Source organism: Talpa occidentalis, unplaced genomic scaffold (assembly GCF_014898055.3).
Source record: "Talpa occidentalis isolate TD23 unplaced genomic scaffold, MPIMG_talOcc4v2.1 talOcc4.8, whole genome shotgun sequence".
Classification (NCBI taxonomy): domain Eukaryota; kingdom Metazoa; phylum Chordata; class Mammalia; order Eulipotyphla; family Talpidae; genus Talpa; species Talpa occidentalis.
The window spans coordinates 105,080,391-105,097,084 of NW_023605194.1; the positions used below are offsets into that span (position 1 = coordinate 105,080,391).

The 16,694-nt window shown below is 41.6% G+C and overlaps 1 protein-coding gene across 6 annotated transcripts in view; it reads right to left on the reverse strand.

Moving 5' to 3' along the window:
• The window catches only part of TRIM2 (tripartite motif containing 2), a 123,420-nt gene that overhangs the window by 35,057 nt on the left and 71,669 nt on the right, over positions 1-16,694 (reverse strand). For 3 of the 6 annotated variants that reach the window (XM_037495595.2, XM_037495596.2, XM_054689966.1), the window contains exons 2-3: positions 5,462-5,646; positions 1,062-1,299 (exon numbers count right to left, since the gene is read on the reverse strand). In XM_037495595.2, the coding sequence (XP_037351492.1) occupies positions 1,062-1,299; positions 5,462-5,595 (372 nt within the window). In that variant the 5' untranslated portion in view covers positions 5,596-5,646. Of the gene's footprint in view, positions 1-1,061; positions 1,300-5,461; positions 5,647-8,022; positions 8,125-15,232; positions 15,345-15,387; positions 15,696-16,694 lie in introns of those variants that run through there. The other 3 variants (XM_054689965.1, XM_037495593.2, XM_037495594.2) reach the window with 3 other exon arrangements.

Consider the following 16,694-nt stretch of genomic DNA (forward strand, 5'->3'; position numbering starts at 1 on the left):
AGAGGAGAGTCAAGCCCAAGGTGGGAAACCACCTGGAAGTTCCAGGTCAGGGAGGCAGCAGCTTAGCGGGCACAGAGAGTATGGAAAGACAATGAGGGCAGGAGTGAAGGCTGCTAATACCTGCCTTGCTCTAACAATCTCTCGTTGCCTTGGTGGATTTATTACATGTGGGCATTGCATCAACAGTAGTTTCAACTTTGAAGTGGCCATTATAGAAAGAAAAAAAGTGAATAAAGTCATCACTAGAAATAATCTTAATAGTAATAAGTCACTGAGAGCTTACCATCTGCTTTACATGACTTAAGCATTTAATTACCCCAATAATCCTATATGATAAATATTAGTATTACTTCCTTTTTACAGACAAGGAAGCGAGACACAGAAAGTCTAATAAACTTGCTGATGCTGACCCAAAGAATAAACCAAAGAGTAGGGCTTGAATCAGACAGTGCAACTCCTGAGCCGCTGCGCAGTGCTGCTGCTGAGGGGTACACAGCTGCTGTGAATCAGTTATTGGTGGAACACACAGGTCCTCCTAAGCCTATAACAGATGTTATGTTGTCAGTAGGAGAAACTGTTTGGAATTCATAATCTATAATCTATTCTCAATAGCTTCTAATTCTATTAAGGAAAAAACTAGAGCCTCCTGGAGCATGAGAAAAATTTCCTTCCCAAGAAAAATAAAGAACTCTAGTTAATTAACATTTTAATGATCCTTCTCAGTTTACAGAACTTATCTATTATTAAATCTTTATCTATAATTTACTACACAGATGCTTATGTGGGTCAAAGAATGCCCAGCTTGCAACAGCGATTGCTTTGCTCTCCGGGGAAAACCAACAAAATGTGCTAAGCAGACACAATGAAGATTGATGCTATTATTTAAACAAATTTGGTCTGAGAAAGTAAGCAGGTAAAATAGTTGGAGAGGGCTAACATACATCATTTTTAATCCCTCATTGTTCAGAGTGCTGCCTTAGTGCAGTAACTTTTCATGTAGAACCAGGGCCTACTCAAATCAAAGCAGCCGGCCAGGCACTATCTGGTCTGCGCTCACTTACATTCCCATCGTGGTTTGGGCAAGAGAGAGGCTTCCCGGCAGCCACCGCAGTGACTGTCTCCAGGATGGAGGACTCCTCGACGTTGCTGCCAGGAGTTCGCTGCAGCACGTCCATCAGGTTCGTGATGAAGAAGTTGTTCTGGAGTGCGGCCACCCCCTTCTCGGGCAGGATGGAGGTCTGGCGGCACACTGGGCAGGACAGGGTTAAACTGTGGGCGGGAATGTAGTTCTGCAGGCACCTGGGGTAAGAACAGAGAGGGAGGGCTGTCAGCTGGGGCTAACAGGGGGGTTCAGGGAACAGAACCCCTGCTTCTGGATGGTCCCAGCATGTTCTTAGTGACCTTCTTGCAGGACTCCCTTCAGAGTCTGCTTTTGAGGAAAATGAGATTTGGAAACCAAGAGGTAATGGGTACTCCTCCCGACCCTCCAACGGATCAGCAGATGGCTGTGACAAGGCAAGGACAATGTCTCAATGCTGGTGGGGCTTTGCATCCTGGTCACACCTGTGGAAAGTGCTCCAGGAAAGAGCAGCCCCAGTTCCAGAGCCCAGGAGAAACGCCAGCTGGTAGGTGGTGCTCCCGCTGAATGCACACATCCTGGGCAGTTTGCACACAGGCTGAGATTAAGAAGCATTGGCCTAGAACATCTGGTGTGCTGCTCCCAGATTCATGGACATTTCCAATTGGGAGAGTGTATCACACTTTTCACCCTGAGTTTTGGCAAACATTCAACTTTTTACATACCAAACCACAAGCACATCTCAGATGTTAAAAATACATCAAAGTGGAATTTTCTTTTTAGAAGTTTGGGCAAGAAAGGCTTCTTTCTTATCCCCCAGTTAGCAATGTTTTGTTGGAAGCAGGGGTGGGGCACCAGAGTCACACCAACGTGAACTCTTTTTGCTGCTCCTCTCCTGGCATCAACTGATATGATTTAGTTAGTGTGATGTATTGTCAATTACTAACGTGGGCACTGAATTCACAGGACTTCTAATGACCTGTGAAGTGGGTGCTATTGTGATCGGCTTCAGGCATATGGGGAAATATAGGCAAAGTTCCTCGCCTGTTATAGGAAGGTGGTCAGAGGGGGAGTGGGGGTTCAGACCCAGGCCATTTGGCACCAGAAAATAAGTTTTACAGAACTGCAGGCTACACTGTTTCCCAGTAGCTCAGCCAAAGAGAATTTGCAAATCTCCTATTTTTGCCAAGTCCCCCTTATTCTGCACATGAGGAAACTGACTGCAGGAAGTTCATGGGCCTCCCCCTCTGTCACAGAATCAAACCCAGAAATCAAACAGCTTTCGCTAAGGCCACTACTGACATCTAAACCCAACAGACACTTTCGACTCCTACCTTCCGACACTTCTCAGCAGCATTTCCAGTCTGGACCGCTGCCTCCAATTATCGCCTTTTGGGGAAAATTTCTCTTCCCTTGGTTGTGACATCACATTCACCTGGTTCTCCTTCTACCTTTTCTTGTGGCCCATAGAAAAGAGACTCCATTGTAAAAGCCCTCACGTCTCCCTGAGAGATGACATCAGTGAATGTGCTGGACAAATTGCCCTCACATGTCAAAATTCACCCCCAGCGTCCCCTCTGAGTCTTAAGGTCTGTACACCAACTGCTTTCTTGACATCTCCTCTCAGATGTCTTGTACTCCTGAAGCTCAACATGTCCAAGGCCAAACCCATGATCTTCCTCCAAACTGAGTCCTCTTCCTAGCTCAGGGAATAGCATCTCCACCCAGTCATCTTACACAACCTAGAAACTAGGAGTTTTTCTGAAGAGGGTAACTCCCTGCGTCCTTCATTTTCCATATTCAACCCGCCACCAAAGCCTGTCAAGTCCTACAGCCTGTCTGACATCTCCAGTTCTCTTCGTCTGAACCTCACACACACTTTCCTTAGGTTTCTGCAACAGTTTTATACCTGGTATATTGTCATCCACTGGTACTCCTTTAACCCTTCTCATGTTGCAACCAGAGTGACCTCAAAACTTAAAACTTCTATTTCTAAGATGAACATCTTCTCACGACTTCCACTGTACTGACAACAGAGGGCAGAACTCATATGTGGAACATGGATTATGCACCATCCTGATCTGGCACTTTCTTCTTTCTGTCTCATTCCGTCATTTACTGTACCGCAGTCATGCAGGGCTTATTTAGGTTCTTCCAAGTGTCCTGTTCCCTCACACTCTACATACCTGAAATGATTTCTTCCTGCTCATGCCCCTTTGCTAAATTCAATTTCATTTATACTTGGGGCTTCTATTTCATCACCACTTCTGAAGCAAAGATTTCCCTGATTCAAGCAAATTCCTCTATTATGTGGTTGCTTCTGTCCTTCTGGGGTGAGACACTGGACACTGGTTAATGTCTCATGAGCCCTAGTGATCAGGTTAAAGACTGACTCTTCCACTGACCCTAAGCTGTCTGGTTTTACTCCCCTTCCAAGCCTCAGTGATGCCACGGACACTGAGAGTGACTGTGAGAAGATGTTTGCCAATAAGCTGGTGTGTGCCTAGCAGTGGCTGGTGGTCAGAGGTCCCAGGACCGAGTTTCCTGACAGTGAGCCCAGTCACGAAATAACATAAACAAAAATCATAAACATAACATAAACAAAAATCATCCCATTCTATGGAAAGTCCCCAGCATCTTCAGAAGACAATAATTTCAATTCAGCATATGATACTGAAACTATTTTAACATGTAACATTCCACAGAGCCTTGTGTGGCAGGAGCTGGAAAGTCTCTGCCACTAGTTATTGGATGGAAGATTGAAGTGGTTTAGGTGAGACTGGGGAGGGGCGGGGGGACAGCAGGCAGGGGGAAGACCCAGGGCAGCCCAGAAGTGTTGCTTCTCACCTGCTGGAGCGAGAGAATGTGAGCCAAACTAACAGGCTGGGCACTGAACAGTGGGGAATGGGGCAGTTGCACACAGCTCAGACTGAGTGGCCTCCACACTGAATATAAAGAGCACCAGGCGGTGTCAACTGCTGCAAATCAAATAATGCCCTTATTGTGTGAGCCCTGGACACATGGACAGTTAGCGCGATTCATGTTTTAGCTATACCCATTGAGACATTTTGGAATACCGGTTATAAATTACTTATTATAAAGTACTTACAGCGAACTTTACAGTGAAGAAATATTGATGTCCTAAGGACAACTACTAAAACAAACAAAAATCACACACACACACACACACACCCCAAATCCACAACATAAAATAAAGCAGAACCCAACAAAGAATCATCACCATCAGTAACAAATTCACCTTCTGCTTCCAGCTGTCACCACCAAGATGTAGTTATTCTGTTGCAACTGAGACCTTCCAAAGTAAATCAATTTTAAGAACACTGAATTAAATAACAAATGCAAGTTAAATTGGATGGTAAAATGTAAATAGCATGGAGTTGAAGCAATTAGAAAAACCAATTTCCTGTTCTATAACAGGAAGTGAAGCATTGTAACAATGTGTAAAATAATAGAAAATGTATTTAATGAAAAACTATGAAACATAATTACTAAATTTATATATTTTTAAAATATACCCCTACTAGGCAAATACTTAAATTGGGCCACAGTCTTTTTCTGCTTAATTACTTACATGTAAATTGAACAAGGAGGTAAATGTGTATTTAGATATCTGATTAACTCAGTGGAAAAAACTATTTAAGAAGGTTCAATAAGGAATGTTATCACATATAGCAAATTGCATATTCAGGTAATTTATAATTATTTCAAATATATTGTTTTCCTTCATCTGAAACATCATAATGTTCAAATGTGTCATTAGTGTGTGTTTTTTGAAGTATTATAAGAAAATTCTGTCCTTTTAACTAACTCCCCAGATACACAGGTATTTTACCTTTCATATGGGAGGAGATAGTAGATTTTCAAAATTATTTGATTGAAGTAACACTGCATTATAACATTATATAAGTCAGGTGTGCATCATTATAAATCAACATCTGTATTTACTACATTAAGTTCACCTCTAAAAGCCCAATTCTGTCACCATATAAGTGACCCCTTTAACCCTAATTTCCCACCTTCCCTACCTTTCCTTTCTCGTAACCACTAATGGTACTCACCAAAGATCCTCTGTGAGGGTGATGTGGCTAACAAAAATTGTCTCACAAAGAACAAATATAAACTTTTTGGGAAATCTTTAAGTATTTAATGTTTCATCTCCTAAGGAACTGAATCAGTAGCTACTGAATGGCTTTCTCCCACTTAGAATGATTTGAAATAAAGTGATTTATTGACAACTCCTGACTATGGTTCTAGATGTCTATCAGATACACAAAAGATTTACTGTTTCCCATAGGTAACTGGAAAGAACCCTTTCTAAGGTGGGAAGGGATCAGTGTCATCTTGAAGCAGAAGAAAGCTCACCTCTCGCAGAAAGTGTGCAGGCAGGGGAGAACCTTGGGGTTCTTGTACCGCTCCAGGCATATACTGCAAATCAGAAACTGCTTGTCGATCTGACGCACCACAGGACTTGGGATGTTGGTGGCTTCACTGGCCATCCTAGACCACTGACATGGGGGGCCGACTTTCCTTGACCCTGCACGCCGCTGCTGTTGGACAGAAACAGCAAGACAGAACCACATTTAATAACCTGAGGAGTAGTTCAACCTTCGACTCATTCACAATAGGCGCTGAGTGAGAGGCTCCAGACCTCAAAAGGAACATCCCCAACCCTCCCCACCCTCTAGAGGAAGCACAGTCAGCTGCTCGTTTGTTTTGTAAATCAACGGAACAGTCACGTGTTCACCATGCAAACAAAACAAATCAGAAGGTGTGTTAAACAAAGAGAGGCTTGCAGAGTTCAAAGCAGTGGCAGCCAGAGCATAAATATTCACATAATGTGGCTGTTCAGGCCGTCAGTTGTGACTATACTTGGCTATTTAGTCTAATTAAATATAGTCTCATTATAATTTATATCAAATAAAAGTCTTATTAAAATAGATCTCTTTCGCAACTATTGTACTTAAAGGGGATCATATTTAGGGCTACCCCTAAATATGCCACTTTGACTTCAGATTATTTTGAGTGGGAAGCAATTGAGAAACAGTACACGTGGGAGGGGTTTTCTGCCCTCTCCCATCTGTCGAAAAGTAGGGCACACATTTCCCATTTGTAAAGGAAATTCTCATTTGTAAAGGTGCCCTGCTTACTCATGCCAGGAAGGGAAGACTTAATCACTAGAGATGACACCTCGGGGAGTCCGCGTATACCCTAGGAAATCACCCTTCCTACCAGAGATTTCTTGGTCACTTGCTCATAGATCACTGCCCCTAGGGATCCAGACTCCCCCTTTCTTTTTCTAGTCTGTGCTCCACAATGTGTCCCCCCTTGTTAAAATAGTATATAAGCTCCTGGTCTACCCACCTCTTCAGTTTTCACCACTTTTTGGTTATCCCTCTATCCATGCATGTAAAATTTAAAACAGTAAGTCAGTAAAATTCAAGAAAATGTAAGGTATATTTTATTTTATTTTAGAAAAAGAAAAACATCACAGACATTTTCTCTTGATTATCTTTTGTTAGTTTAATTCACAGATGTCAGTTAAGAATTAGGAATGTGAGGAAAGTGTGAATATTATTGCGACGATGGTTTCTATTCTGCTTCACGATGGTTAGGTCAACAACGGACCTGAGGTTGGAGATGGTCCCTGTCGGCTACACCCTCTGTATCGGATGCACAGTAGGTGATACTGTCTAGGCTCCTGTGATTACACCCCCTGATGGTCCCACAACAAAATCACCTAACAATGCATTTCTCAGCACATATCCTGCCGTTAGGCCACACGTGACTGTACTTTTATATGCAGACATGAAATAATTAGACTTTAATTAAAAACTCTGTATGTGGTTCAGAGCATTTTCTTTAAAACTAAAGGCTTGCAGATTTCATACTAAAATGTATTTGTCATGGAGGAGGGACAAAGGTTTCAGATAGTGCCAATTATTTTAATAAATATCTAATGGTATTTAGATGTGGTTATTTGAAGCATCTGCTGAAGTGAATTAGCTCAGAAAAGTTTTCAAAATACGAGGGAGCATGCCAGAAAAGGAGAGTTAGAAGATCAGAGAAGAGAGTAGAGGGTGTATGAGAGAATAAGGGAGGAAAGTTACAACATAAAGCAGTTTCATTCACCTTAAAGAATTCCTGACTTATACAGCAAAAGGATAAACTGCGGCTGAGCTAAAATTCATTACCTAATTCTGTCAATAGTTAAGAGGCCCACAGTTCTCTAATTTCTAGTAAAAATGTTCTTTCCAAAAAACAAACAAAAACCACAGTTAATTTTCAACATGGCCTGAGGCAGGATACCTAGGTCTCCTTCTGTTAAAAACTAAGGCTCAGGCAAGAACTGTGCTGCAGGCCACACTCAGCTGTGGCTGTCTCTGAAACTCAGAGTCTTTTCACTCTGGAAACCACCATGCCTCCCTTGACCTTGTGTCTTAAGAAGGCTGTAAAGGGAAGCTTCATTTATCTATAACATTTTCATGTAGCCTGGACCTGTGTTTGAAGCTGGGAAATAGAAGATATTTACAAAATGAACATTTCCACACACTCTAAAAGAAACTTTCTTCCAAACAGATATGGTTGTTCTTCTTTCTCCCCACCAAATCATCAAGCTGTTCAAAGATTATATCAACTTTTATTAAATTCCTATAGTTTTCACATATTTGAGTGTGTTTACAAACACAAGATACCCATTTCCCCACACTTTACGTTCTAACAAGTTCATTAAAGAGCGTGACCATAGATAGAACTTTGTGAAGGCACCTGCTACACCAGAAGGTCATGTTCAAACAGAATTCTCTGCTGAGCTACACAATGTAGGTGTGATATATCCAATTAGTCAGCATTACCTCCTAGACTTTCATAGCCCCTTCCTAAAGAACTAGAGTAGAGGATGATTTCCAGTGACGAGATAAAAGTACCTCATGTCTCAGGACCTCAAAATGTTGGTACATTCCCTGTTTTTCTTCAGCTATTGATACATCCTTATGACTTCAGAATAGGTAAGGAATGGATTTGTCTACCTTTAAGATAAGGAAACCACATATGTGTTATAAACCAATGTTATCTCAATAAAAACAAATAGAGTCATATAAGACAGTAAATATGCAATCCTTTCTACGATGTAAGAATGTCTGTACATTTAAACAAACTCCCCACACCACTCAAAAAAAAAAAAAAGATAAGGAAATCAAAGCTGAGGATTTAAATGATTTGCCCAAGGTCATCGAATAAAATCAGGGAATCAGAAAGCTTGAAACCTAAGCTTATTGAGAAAGTCAGTAAAACCTAATCTTATATTTAACACTTCACTGGTCTGTGTGTGTGTCTTAGAAAAATGCTAGGGTGCTTACTTCAGCAGTGCAAAAATTGATGCTGCAGAAGATGGCATGACCCCGAGTGAGGATTTGCCAAGTGTTTCATTTATTTTTTATTATATTAAACTTTCCATTGAAAACAGTTAAAAAATGTTATTTTGAATAGCTTTTGAAGCTGTTTAAATTGTTCTTTGAAATAATCATCAAGCGGGGTATTAAAAACAGCAGAGAAAACATCATATTGGATTTAACTCTTTTGAACCTTAATTTTGGAGTGTGGCAAGGAAAAGAAATATTGGTTTAATCAAATGACATATATTGACTAAATGAAATTTCCTCAGCAGACATTTTAATTCTACAAAGCTGAAATAAAAATACTTTAACAATCTTGTGATCATTATTGTAGCGGGTAAGAGCAAGTCTATGTTAGTATTGTTAATTTTTATGGGAAATTAAGCTCACTCATTAACACTAATTTAAAATTATGACAATAGTACAGATCTTTCACCAGTGACCAGTTGAAGACAGCTCAATTTTCAGCTCTCCCACAATGAACCCCAAAGGCCTCCAACTCCCAAAGGTCCCCAAACCGAGACTTTGCCAAGATAACAGTCATTTCCTGCATAACTGGATCCATACAATAGGAAGAGAATTTGACTTGTCCTAAAGGGACAATATGCTCAGAAAAATGGAGGCGCCAAATGTACTAATGGGTGCTGCGGGAACCCTTCCATCCCTATGATGATGCCGAGGGGAAAATACACAAGATACACGACAGTTTTTAATCAAAGTGTTTGGGCCCTACCACTGTTTCTAGTCTTTTTTTTTCTTAAAGATTTATTTATTTATGCATACAAGAACTGGGGTGTAAGCCAGAGGTGCAGGGGGTGAGAGGATTCACCAGAGACAGAGTGGGGAACAGGACAGGTGGATGTACTGAAATACACTGCTGAGGGGAGCAGTGGGTGAGTCAGGAGAGGTCTGCTGTGCCTTGTGGGTAGCTCCCTGGCCGGGGATCAAACTCGTGCTGCAGTGGCAGTGGACAGCTTCATAGGTTGTGTCTTAATCCCTTGTGCCACCAGAGATGCCCTGTTTCTGGGCTTGATTAGAAGCACAGTAAATACTTCCCTAGAGTCTTGACTGGTCTCCTTTCCCAATCTTGGCTCCTGAAGTGTCAAAGATCTTTCTTACTCACATACCCAGCAGTAACATGTGCAGGGCATTAACGTGGCTGAGGCTGGAGAATGCCTCTTCTGTTGGAGATTAGTGACATGCATGTCTGGAGAGACTCATGTGCCCACACATCTGGGTGGACTTTGTCTTGAAGGAGATTTTGGAGGCGGGGACTAGTGCCAGACATGCTGGCACTAGGCTAACGGGAGCTGCCAAAGAAGCATCATGGAAAGAGCTTTAAGCTCTTTAAATCTACATCACACCAACATGGGTATGACATTGACATGAACCAGCTATAGGTGCTTGCACGTGGGGAGACTGAGGTTCCATGTTGCTGGAGAACCAAGAACAATACTGCTGGTGGGGCTCTCTGCCACCCCAGCTCTTTGCTCACCATCACCTTCTCATTCTGACCATTCCAGTTTTTTTTTTAAAGGGTTTATTTTATTTTATATATTTTAAAAGATTTATTTATTTATGCAAGCACTGGGTACAGTCAGAAGCGCGGGAGGGTGAGCAAATTCACCAGAGCCAGAGGGGAGAGCAGAGCAGGCAGAAGGACCGAAGAACACTGCTGAGGGGAGCAGTGGGCACAGCAGGAGAGGTCTGGCTGCCATGTGGAACTCTCGCCCAGCAGCTGGGGATCGAACCAGCACTGTAGAGGCTGTGGGCAGCTTCACAACACAGCACTCAACCGCTGTGCCACCGGGGAGGCCCTAAGGTTTATTTTTTATATTTATTTATGCATACAAGAACTGGAGTATAGGTCAGAGGTGAGAGGATTCACCAGAGACAGAGTGGGGAGCAGAACAGGCAGCTATACTATAATACACTGCTGAGGGGAGCAGCATGCGGGCAAGACAGGAGAAGTCTGCTGCGCCATGTAGGTTAGGTCCCTGACTGGGGATCGAACTTCATGCCACAGTAGCTTCATTCACAGTAGTAGGTGAAAAGCTCGACAGCACTGAGACTTTAACCCCTTGCCTGGACCATTCCATTTTAAATTGAAATGTGCCCCCACTCCCCTAGCACTTGTGACCTGTTCTCCTGCAGCACTTTGTAATCAGTAGGTGATGCATTCATTTTGCATAATGTGTCTCCCTCCGCCCTGCCCCACTGGGATATAAGATTCACAGGATGTTTTTATCTGATTGCTCATTGCAGTTGTTCCAGCACCTAAAACTGTGCCTGGTACATCGTAGGACACATTATTATTATTTGTTTTGAATGAACTATATAGCATATCCCAGTAGCAGAAAAGAGGGATCTGGGTTGAATGACGTGACAGTCTGATGGCTGTTCTCACTTGCCATCAAACAGTCCCTGCCTCCCCATGTGGTAGTCTAATGCTCAGCAACATAAGTCATCACCCAGGGAGTAAATATTTAGTGACCTATTTTAACACCCAAATGCAGGAAAAGAAATTGAGCACCATTATGGATGCTTGGAATATATACAGAAATAAAAAGTCTAAGAAGGTTGACATATAAATTCCTTACTAGTGGGAACTTGCCAATTGAACAGTTTGTTGTGGGTAAAAGCAAAGCAACAATAACATCACAAAATCCTTGGGCAAGAAAATTCCCATTCCAGCACTGCTTCCTCATGTCATCGCTGCTGGTATTTTTACTGGCTCACTTTTTCAAATCTCTGGCAAGTTGGTGGAAATGACAACTACGTCGAACAGAATAACTTGATAGGAGAGGAAAATGTCTGTGTCTGCAATTCTAAGGTTGAGAGCATTGTTTCCACCCCAAATCACAGCATTTAGACCAGTAGATTATCAATTCTTTACTGCTGACACCAGAGCGAGCAGGAAGGAGGGCGGAGAAGTCAGACCCTGAACGCAGTCCCTGGAGGGGAAGGGAGTTGAAAACGAGAATGGCTGGACCATGACACACAGGTGGGCAACAGGTCAAGATTCCGAGGGAAAATAAAACTTCAACATGTGATTGTGGATAGGAGGCAATAGGTTTGATCACAAAGCATTCTGAGGGCACTAGATCACATTTCTATAGATTAATTTTCTGGTATTCCCAGATTACTCTATCTGTTGCCACTCAGTTGAATTTATTCATTAATGTAGTTACATTTTTTATTATTCTTCAGTCAATGATATTGGTGTTAAAGTCAGCTTTCCAAAGAGTTAAAAAAATTTCTGATACAACTGTAGAAAGGAAATCTTGAAGCATTAGGATCAGCTATAATAACGCACAACATGTCAACTTTTAGCTGTCAGGACAGATGGTACCTCAAGCTGTGAGTAAAGAAACAAGGTACTTTGGATTCTAAAATGTAGGCACATATTATCATTCACCTGCAACTGACTTTGCATTGTTACTGAGGACAACTGGAAGGAAGAAAAGAGGGCAATCTTTAATGAAATTAAAAACAGGATGACCTATTTCCAGTTATATCAAGTCTCTATCCCAAATGGGCCATTTTGTAAATTAGAAGGCCAGATGCAATATCTTTCCTGGTAGTAGGGGGTGTGTGTCTGTGTGTGTGTCTGTGTTTGTGTGTATGTATGTGTGTGTGTGTGTGTGTGTGTGTGTGTGTGTGTGTGTTTGGGCTGGGCGTCATTCAGGGTGTCCTCCACTTAACTTCAGCCTCCAGGTTAGGATGTACCTAAGTTTTCCAAGGACTCTCCATTTGATCCCCAGGGTCAGATACATGGCAGCTTCCATAGATAGCTGGTTTTTACTATAGTAGTTGAATTTTAAGCCAATTGTCTTTATGGTATTTAGATCTATTTCCTCTACCTCTTTCCTAAGCATAGGTATGGCTACTTGCCATTCATTGCCTTCTTCATACAAGTCTTCACCTTGTGCAGTCAGTTCTTAAGATCTGCTTTGGGGTTCCTATGTTCCAGAAGGCTGGGTCTCTGTGTTGGCATGTTAACTGGACAAACTAATTGGCATTCATCCACAGTACCCTTGGACAGTCAAAGCGAGTGGGGTCTCCACTCCCCACATCCATCACCTTGCCAAGTCTCCTCCCTTGCTGTCCTGGCTGATCACATATGGAAGCTAAATATTCTGGGGCCACATGAAAGGCAGAGGGTAGCCGGGGGCCCTAAGCTCAGTGGGAGGTTGATAGTAGCAAGAAAGGGGAAGAGAAATAATTCTACATCAGAAGTCCAAAAGAGACAGGCCTAGGTAACAGTAAATCCATTTTGCCTCTGGTGTATAGGAAGCACATTATTTAATTCTGTTGATTAGAATAAATATTTAATTAATAAGGTTTCTAGTGGAATAATAAAAAATACTTAATGGAGGAATGACAGCTATTGAGAACCTGAAGGCAGAAGGTAGCAGAGGAGGGTAGAGAGCAGTAATTAATGTTCCTTCAAAGATGCTATTTGAATAATTACACTAGGCTCATTTTCCCCCTCAGTATCTAATTCAAACCTCCACATCTTAGGAGGAAACCTGATCTGTTAAATTCAGACAACATGCACAATAATAATATTCAGAGAACCCCACGGCAACCCTGTCATAAAGCAAGTTCTACTCTGATAGTAAAACTTGCATAAATAATAAATGGGCAGGCCTCCCCTGGTGGCGCAGCGGTTGAACGCTGGGTTGCGAGGCTGCCCGCAGCTTCTGCAGCGCCAGTTCGATCCCCAGCCACCCACGAGGGTCCCACAAAAAAAAAAATAATAAATGGGCATAGGTGGCATCAAGGATTTTTAAAAAGCCTTACACACATGTGTGCAATTATAATCTGGCCATAATTAAAAGTAATTCCATGACAATTTTAAAGAAAAAAAAAGGTAAATAACCTGGCAGACAATAAGTTTAAAAGTATTTCTCTTCTCTACATTTCAATAATACAAATATTTAGTGAAAGTCTTAATCAGGGATAATAAAGACAAAGGGGAGTGTTAAACATTCAATTTAGTTAAATTTTTAAAAATTGCTACATATTTAGGATTTTAAAAAATTACTTAATAAAGATAGGTACAATAAAGTCATACATTTGGAGCAATTAATGCCTAACAGTATCCAATGGAGAATATTTTCATTTCTTTGTGAGACAAAGAATGAGTATTTTTACTTCATTTTACAAGCATTAACACCCACTAAGATTTTATCATAAAAGTAAAAAAAATAAGCCATTTGAGGATCATAATAATAATAGTGAAAAATATGTATAGATGTTGGTTTCCATTTTAAAAATGTAAGGGTTATAAATGCTGCATTCATATTTTGGAGAAAGCACATTCTACCAGGGAGCATTTGTTACATGCAGCCCTAGTTTAACCTTTCTCATGCAAATCATTGTGTCTTTCTAGGAGAAAATTGGAAGGCAAGACTGAGAGGTTTATGAGGGGCCACGACTCACATCTGTGCAACAGAAAGCTGTTTTCTCAAACCATCGACATGAAACTTCTCATTGTGTGCTGGCTGGCTGGCTCACTTGCTCTGGAGGGGCGTGATTAGTTAACATCAGGGTGGGTTAGGAATGCTGCTGCTAAGACATCTGCCTGAAAACAGTGCAAAGCACCAGAAAATAGCTTCACACCATGCAGAATGGAATTCTAATACTCAAGAAATCAATTTAAGAATCTGGCAAAAAAAAAAAAAAAAAAAAAAAAAAAAAAAAGCCCTCCTTAAAAATAGAAAAAGTGCTAACAATTTATTCATTCATGCAGAACAAACTGCTGTAATACGATCTAAACCAAAGAACTAATCATTTTTAAATGCCTCATTGTGAATTTCAGTCTGCTCCTTAAAGCTATGATGTTGAAACATCTTTTCTTAAGACAGGAAATATCACATTCTCATTTGGTTTAGAAATCCATTTAATTTTTCATAAATAGGCTTTAAAAAAGAAAACACTGTTCTTCTATCCACCCAAAATAAGGAATAATGAATGATAGGGTGGGGCATACTTGGAGGAAAATGGTCTCAGATAAAATATTATACACAGTTTCAGGAAGCAAACCCAAGGATTTTTTTTTTTTTTTCCTGTGTAATGCTACCATTGAACTCCACCCGGATTTCATATTTTACTTTTCAAAGGGCAGGGAAATAAAACGTTACAATAAACCCAAATCACCTGTATATTTGCTAATAATCATCAATGACATTCAGAACTCAGAGGGTCCAGTCATGCATTATGAATGAATGGGTTTCCAATGGTAACTGGGAACCGAGGCTCCCAACCCCAGGCTTCTCTATCAGGGGACATGGTGGGGGGAGGGTCGCGTCACACTTCCCTTTCCCTTTTACCCTGGGTGTTGAGGAAGGAATTCTGAAAATTAAACATCTCATCCCCACCTTTGGACCCAACAGAGAAAAATTCTTTTACTTGCAAGGGGGAAACTTCTCTTTAAAATGAGCCAAAATACACATTAAAACAAAGACAGTAAAATTACAGATCTAGTAGGATCACATTAGGCACTTGACAAGAAACCCAGGCATGACTTTCCCCTATTCTTGTTACTTGGTGCCTTTGTTTAAGCAGAGTGGCTCTCCTCCGGTCTTGTAGTTACAAAGCCTGCAGCATCATCACGAGCGAGAAGAAGGAAAAACAGAAAGAAAACAGCAAGACAGAGCGAAACAACAGAACAGCGAGAGCAGAAGCGGGTCATCCACCTGCATCATACTAAGCAATTCAAATATTTCGGACCTACCCATTTCTGCAGAAAGACTAATCAACGAGGCAAAGAATCAAATCCTCCCAAGCCTGTGGCTGCAGCTCCGCGGCAATCCAAAAGAACAAAGCGCATTTCTGCTAACACCTCAAGTTTGGAAGCACCATGCAAAGAGACTAGTTAAAATTCCCTACCATGCAGTGCAGCCATCATCACACGCCCGGCATCTCTTCTGCTCTATGGAGGGATGTGCCCGTGTATGCCCAGAGCAGAAAAAGAGCAAAATGGAGGAAAATGAGAGGAGGCGCAGGAAAGTCGGTAGGAATGTTTCTGGGTCATTAACAAGTGGGAGACCCCTCTCGGTGTTCAAGCCAATCCATCTTTATCTTACAGGACATCTTTTTCCCACTCAGCGTCTGTTGAAAAGACTGCAGCAAACCCAGCAAGGGATTGTGGGATGGGGATGCAGCAGCGAGCAGCGCTGAGATTCGTGGGTGGCTCGCTTGCCCCTCTGAGTCAGCAGTCAGCTGTTTGCAGGCTCTCGTGCTGGGCAGCGGGGGTCCAGCAGCTCAGTGTGCGCGCAGGAGGCCCCCCGGAGAGGCTACCCGCGCGCCTCCCGCGCCCGCGCAGCCAGCGCAGGCTCCCTGAAGTGGTACAGGCCAGAAAGGGGTGTGCTGATAAGCAAAATGGGGGTGCAGGGAGCCTCGACTCCAGAAAGAAAACGAGGTGTATGGGATCTCAGTATGAAAAGTTAAAATTTAAGAGTGTTTTGGGTGAGTGTGTGAGCACACACGGGAAAAAAAGGTGATCTATTTCCGTAGACATTTCAAGTAGTGGGAAATAGACACATAAATGAAACACAATGCAGAATAGCCCCAGTTCAACAAGGCTTTATCACCTCTTCCCCTCTTGCTATTTACTCAGGAAATAAAATAGAGTTCCTCCATGTCAAATCATGCAAATGACATTTCTCTGCCTTTTTTATGGCTTTGATGGTTCAAAGAAAAATCATATATAAACAGAATCCCTCTCTCTGAGGCAAAAGTTTCCAGGTAAAGGTTGAGAAACCTGAAGACGTTACATAGATACATAACCATAATTCCTATTGAATCATTAAACTTATTTAAAAAGGTGTTACTAACATAAAGATGATCAGCACGTGGCCATATAAAAAATGATTAGGTCCTTATAGTCAAAATAATGCTTTAGAATTAAAAAAATTCTTTCATATCACAATGGAATCACAATCATTCCCTTTTCTACAGCAATGGAGGTAGGGAGCCCTTCTGTTTTTTATTTCTTGGTTAGTGACTACTTTAGGAGTGAACACAAATAATTTTTACTCATAATAAAATCATAAATTTGCATATTTGATTACATTAATATTCATCACATTCCTTCTGATAGTCAGGCATTGCATTGAGCATTGAAGGGGTGCTCAGCTTTTCAGGGGTGACTTTCTTGGTGGTAGGGGAGAGAAGGTCATAGTGAACCCAGGGCA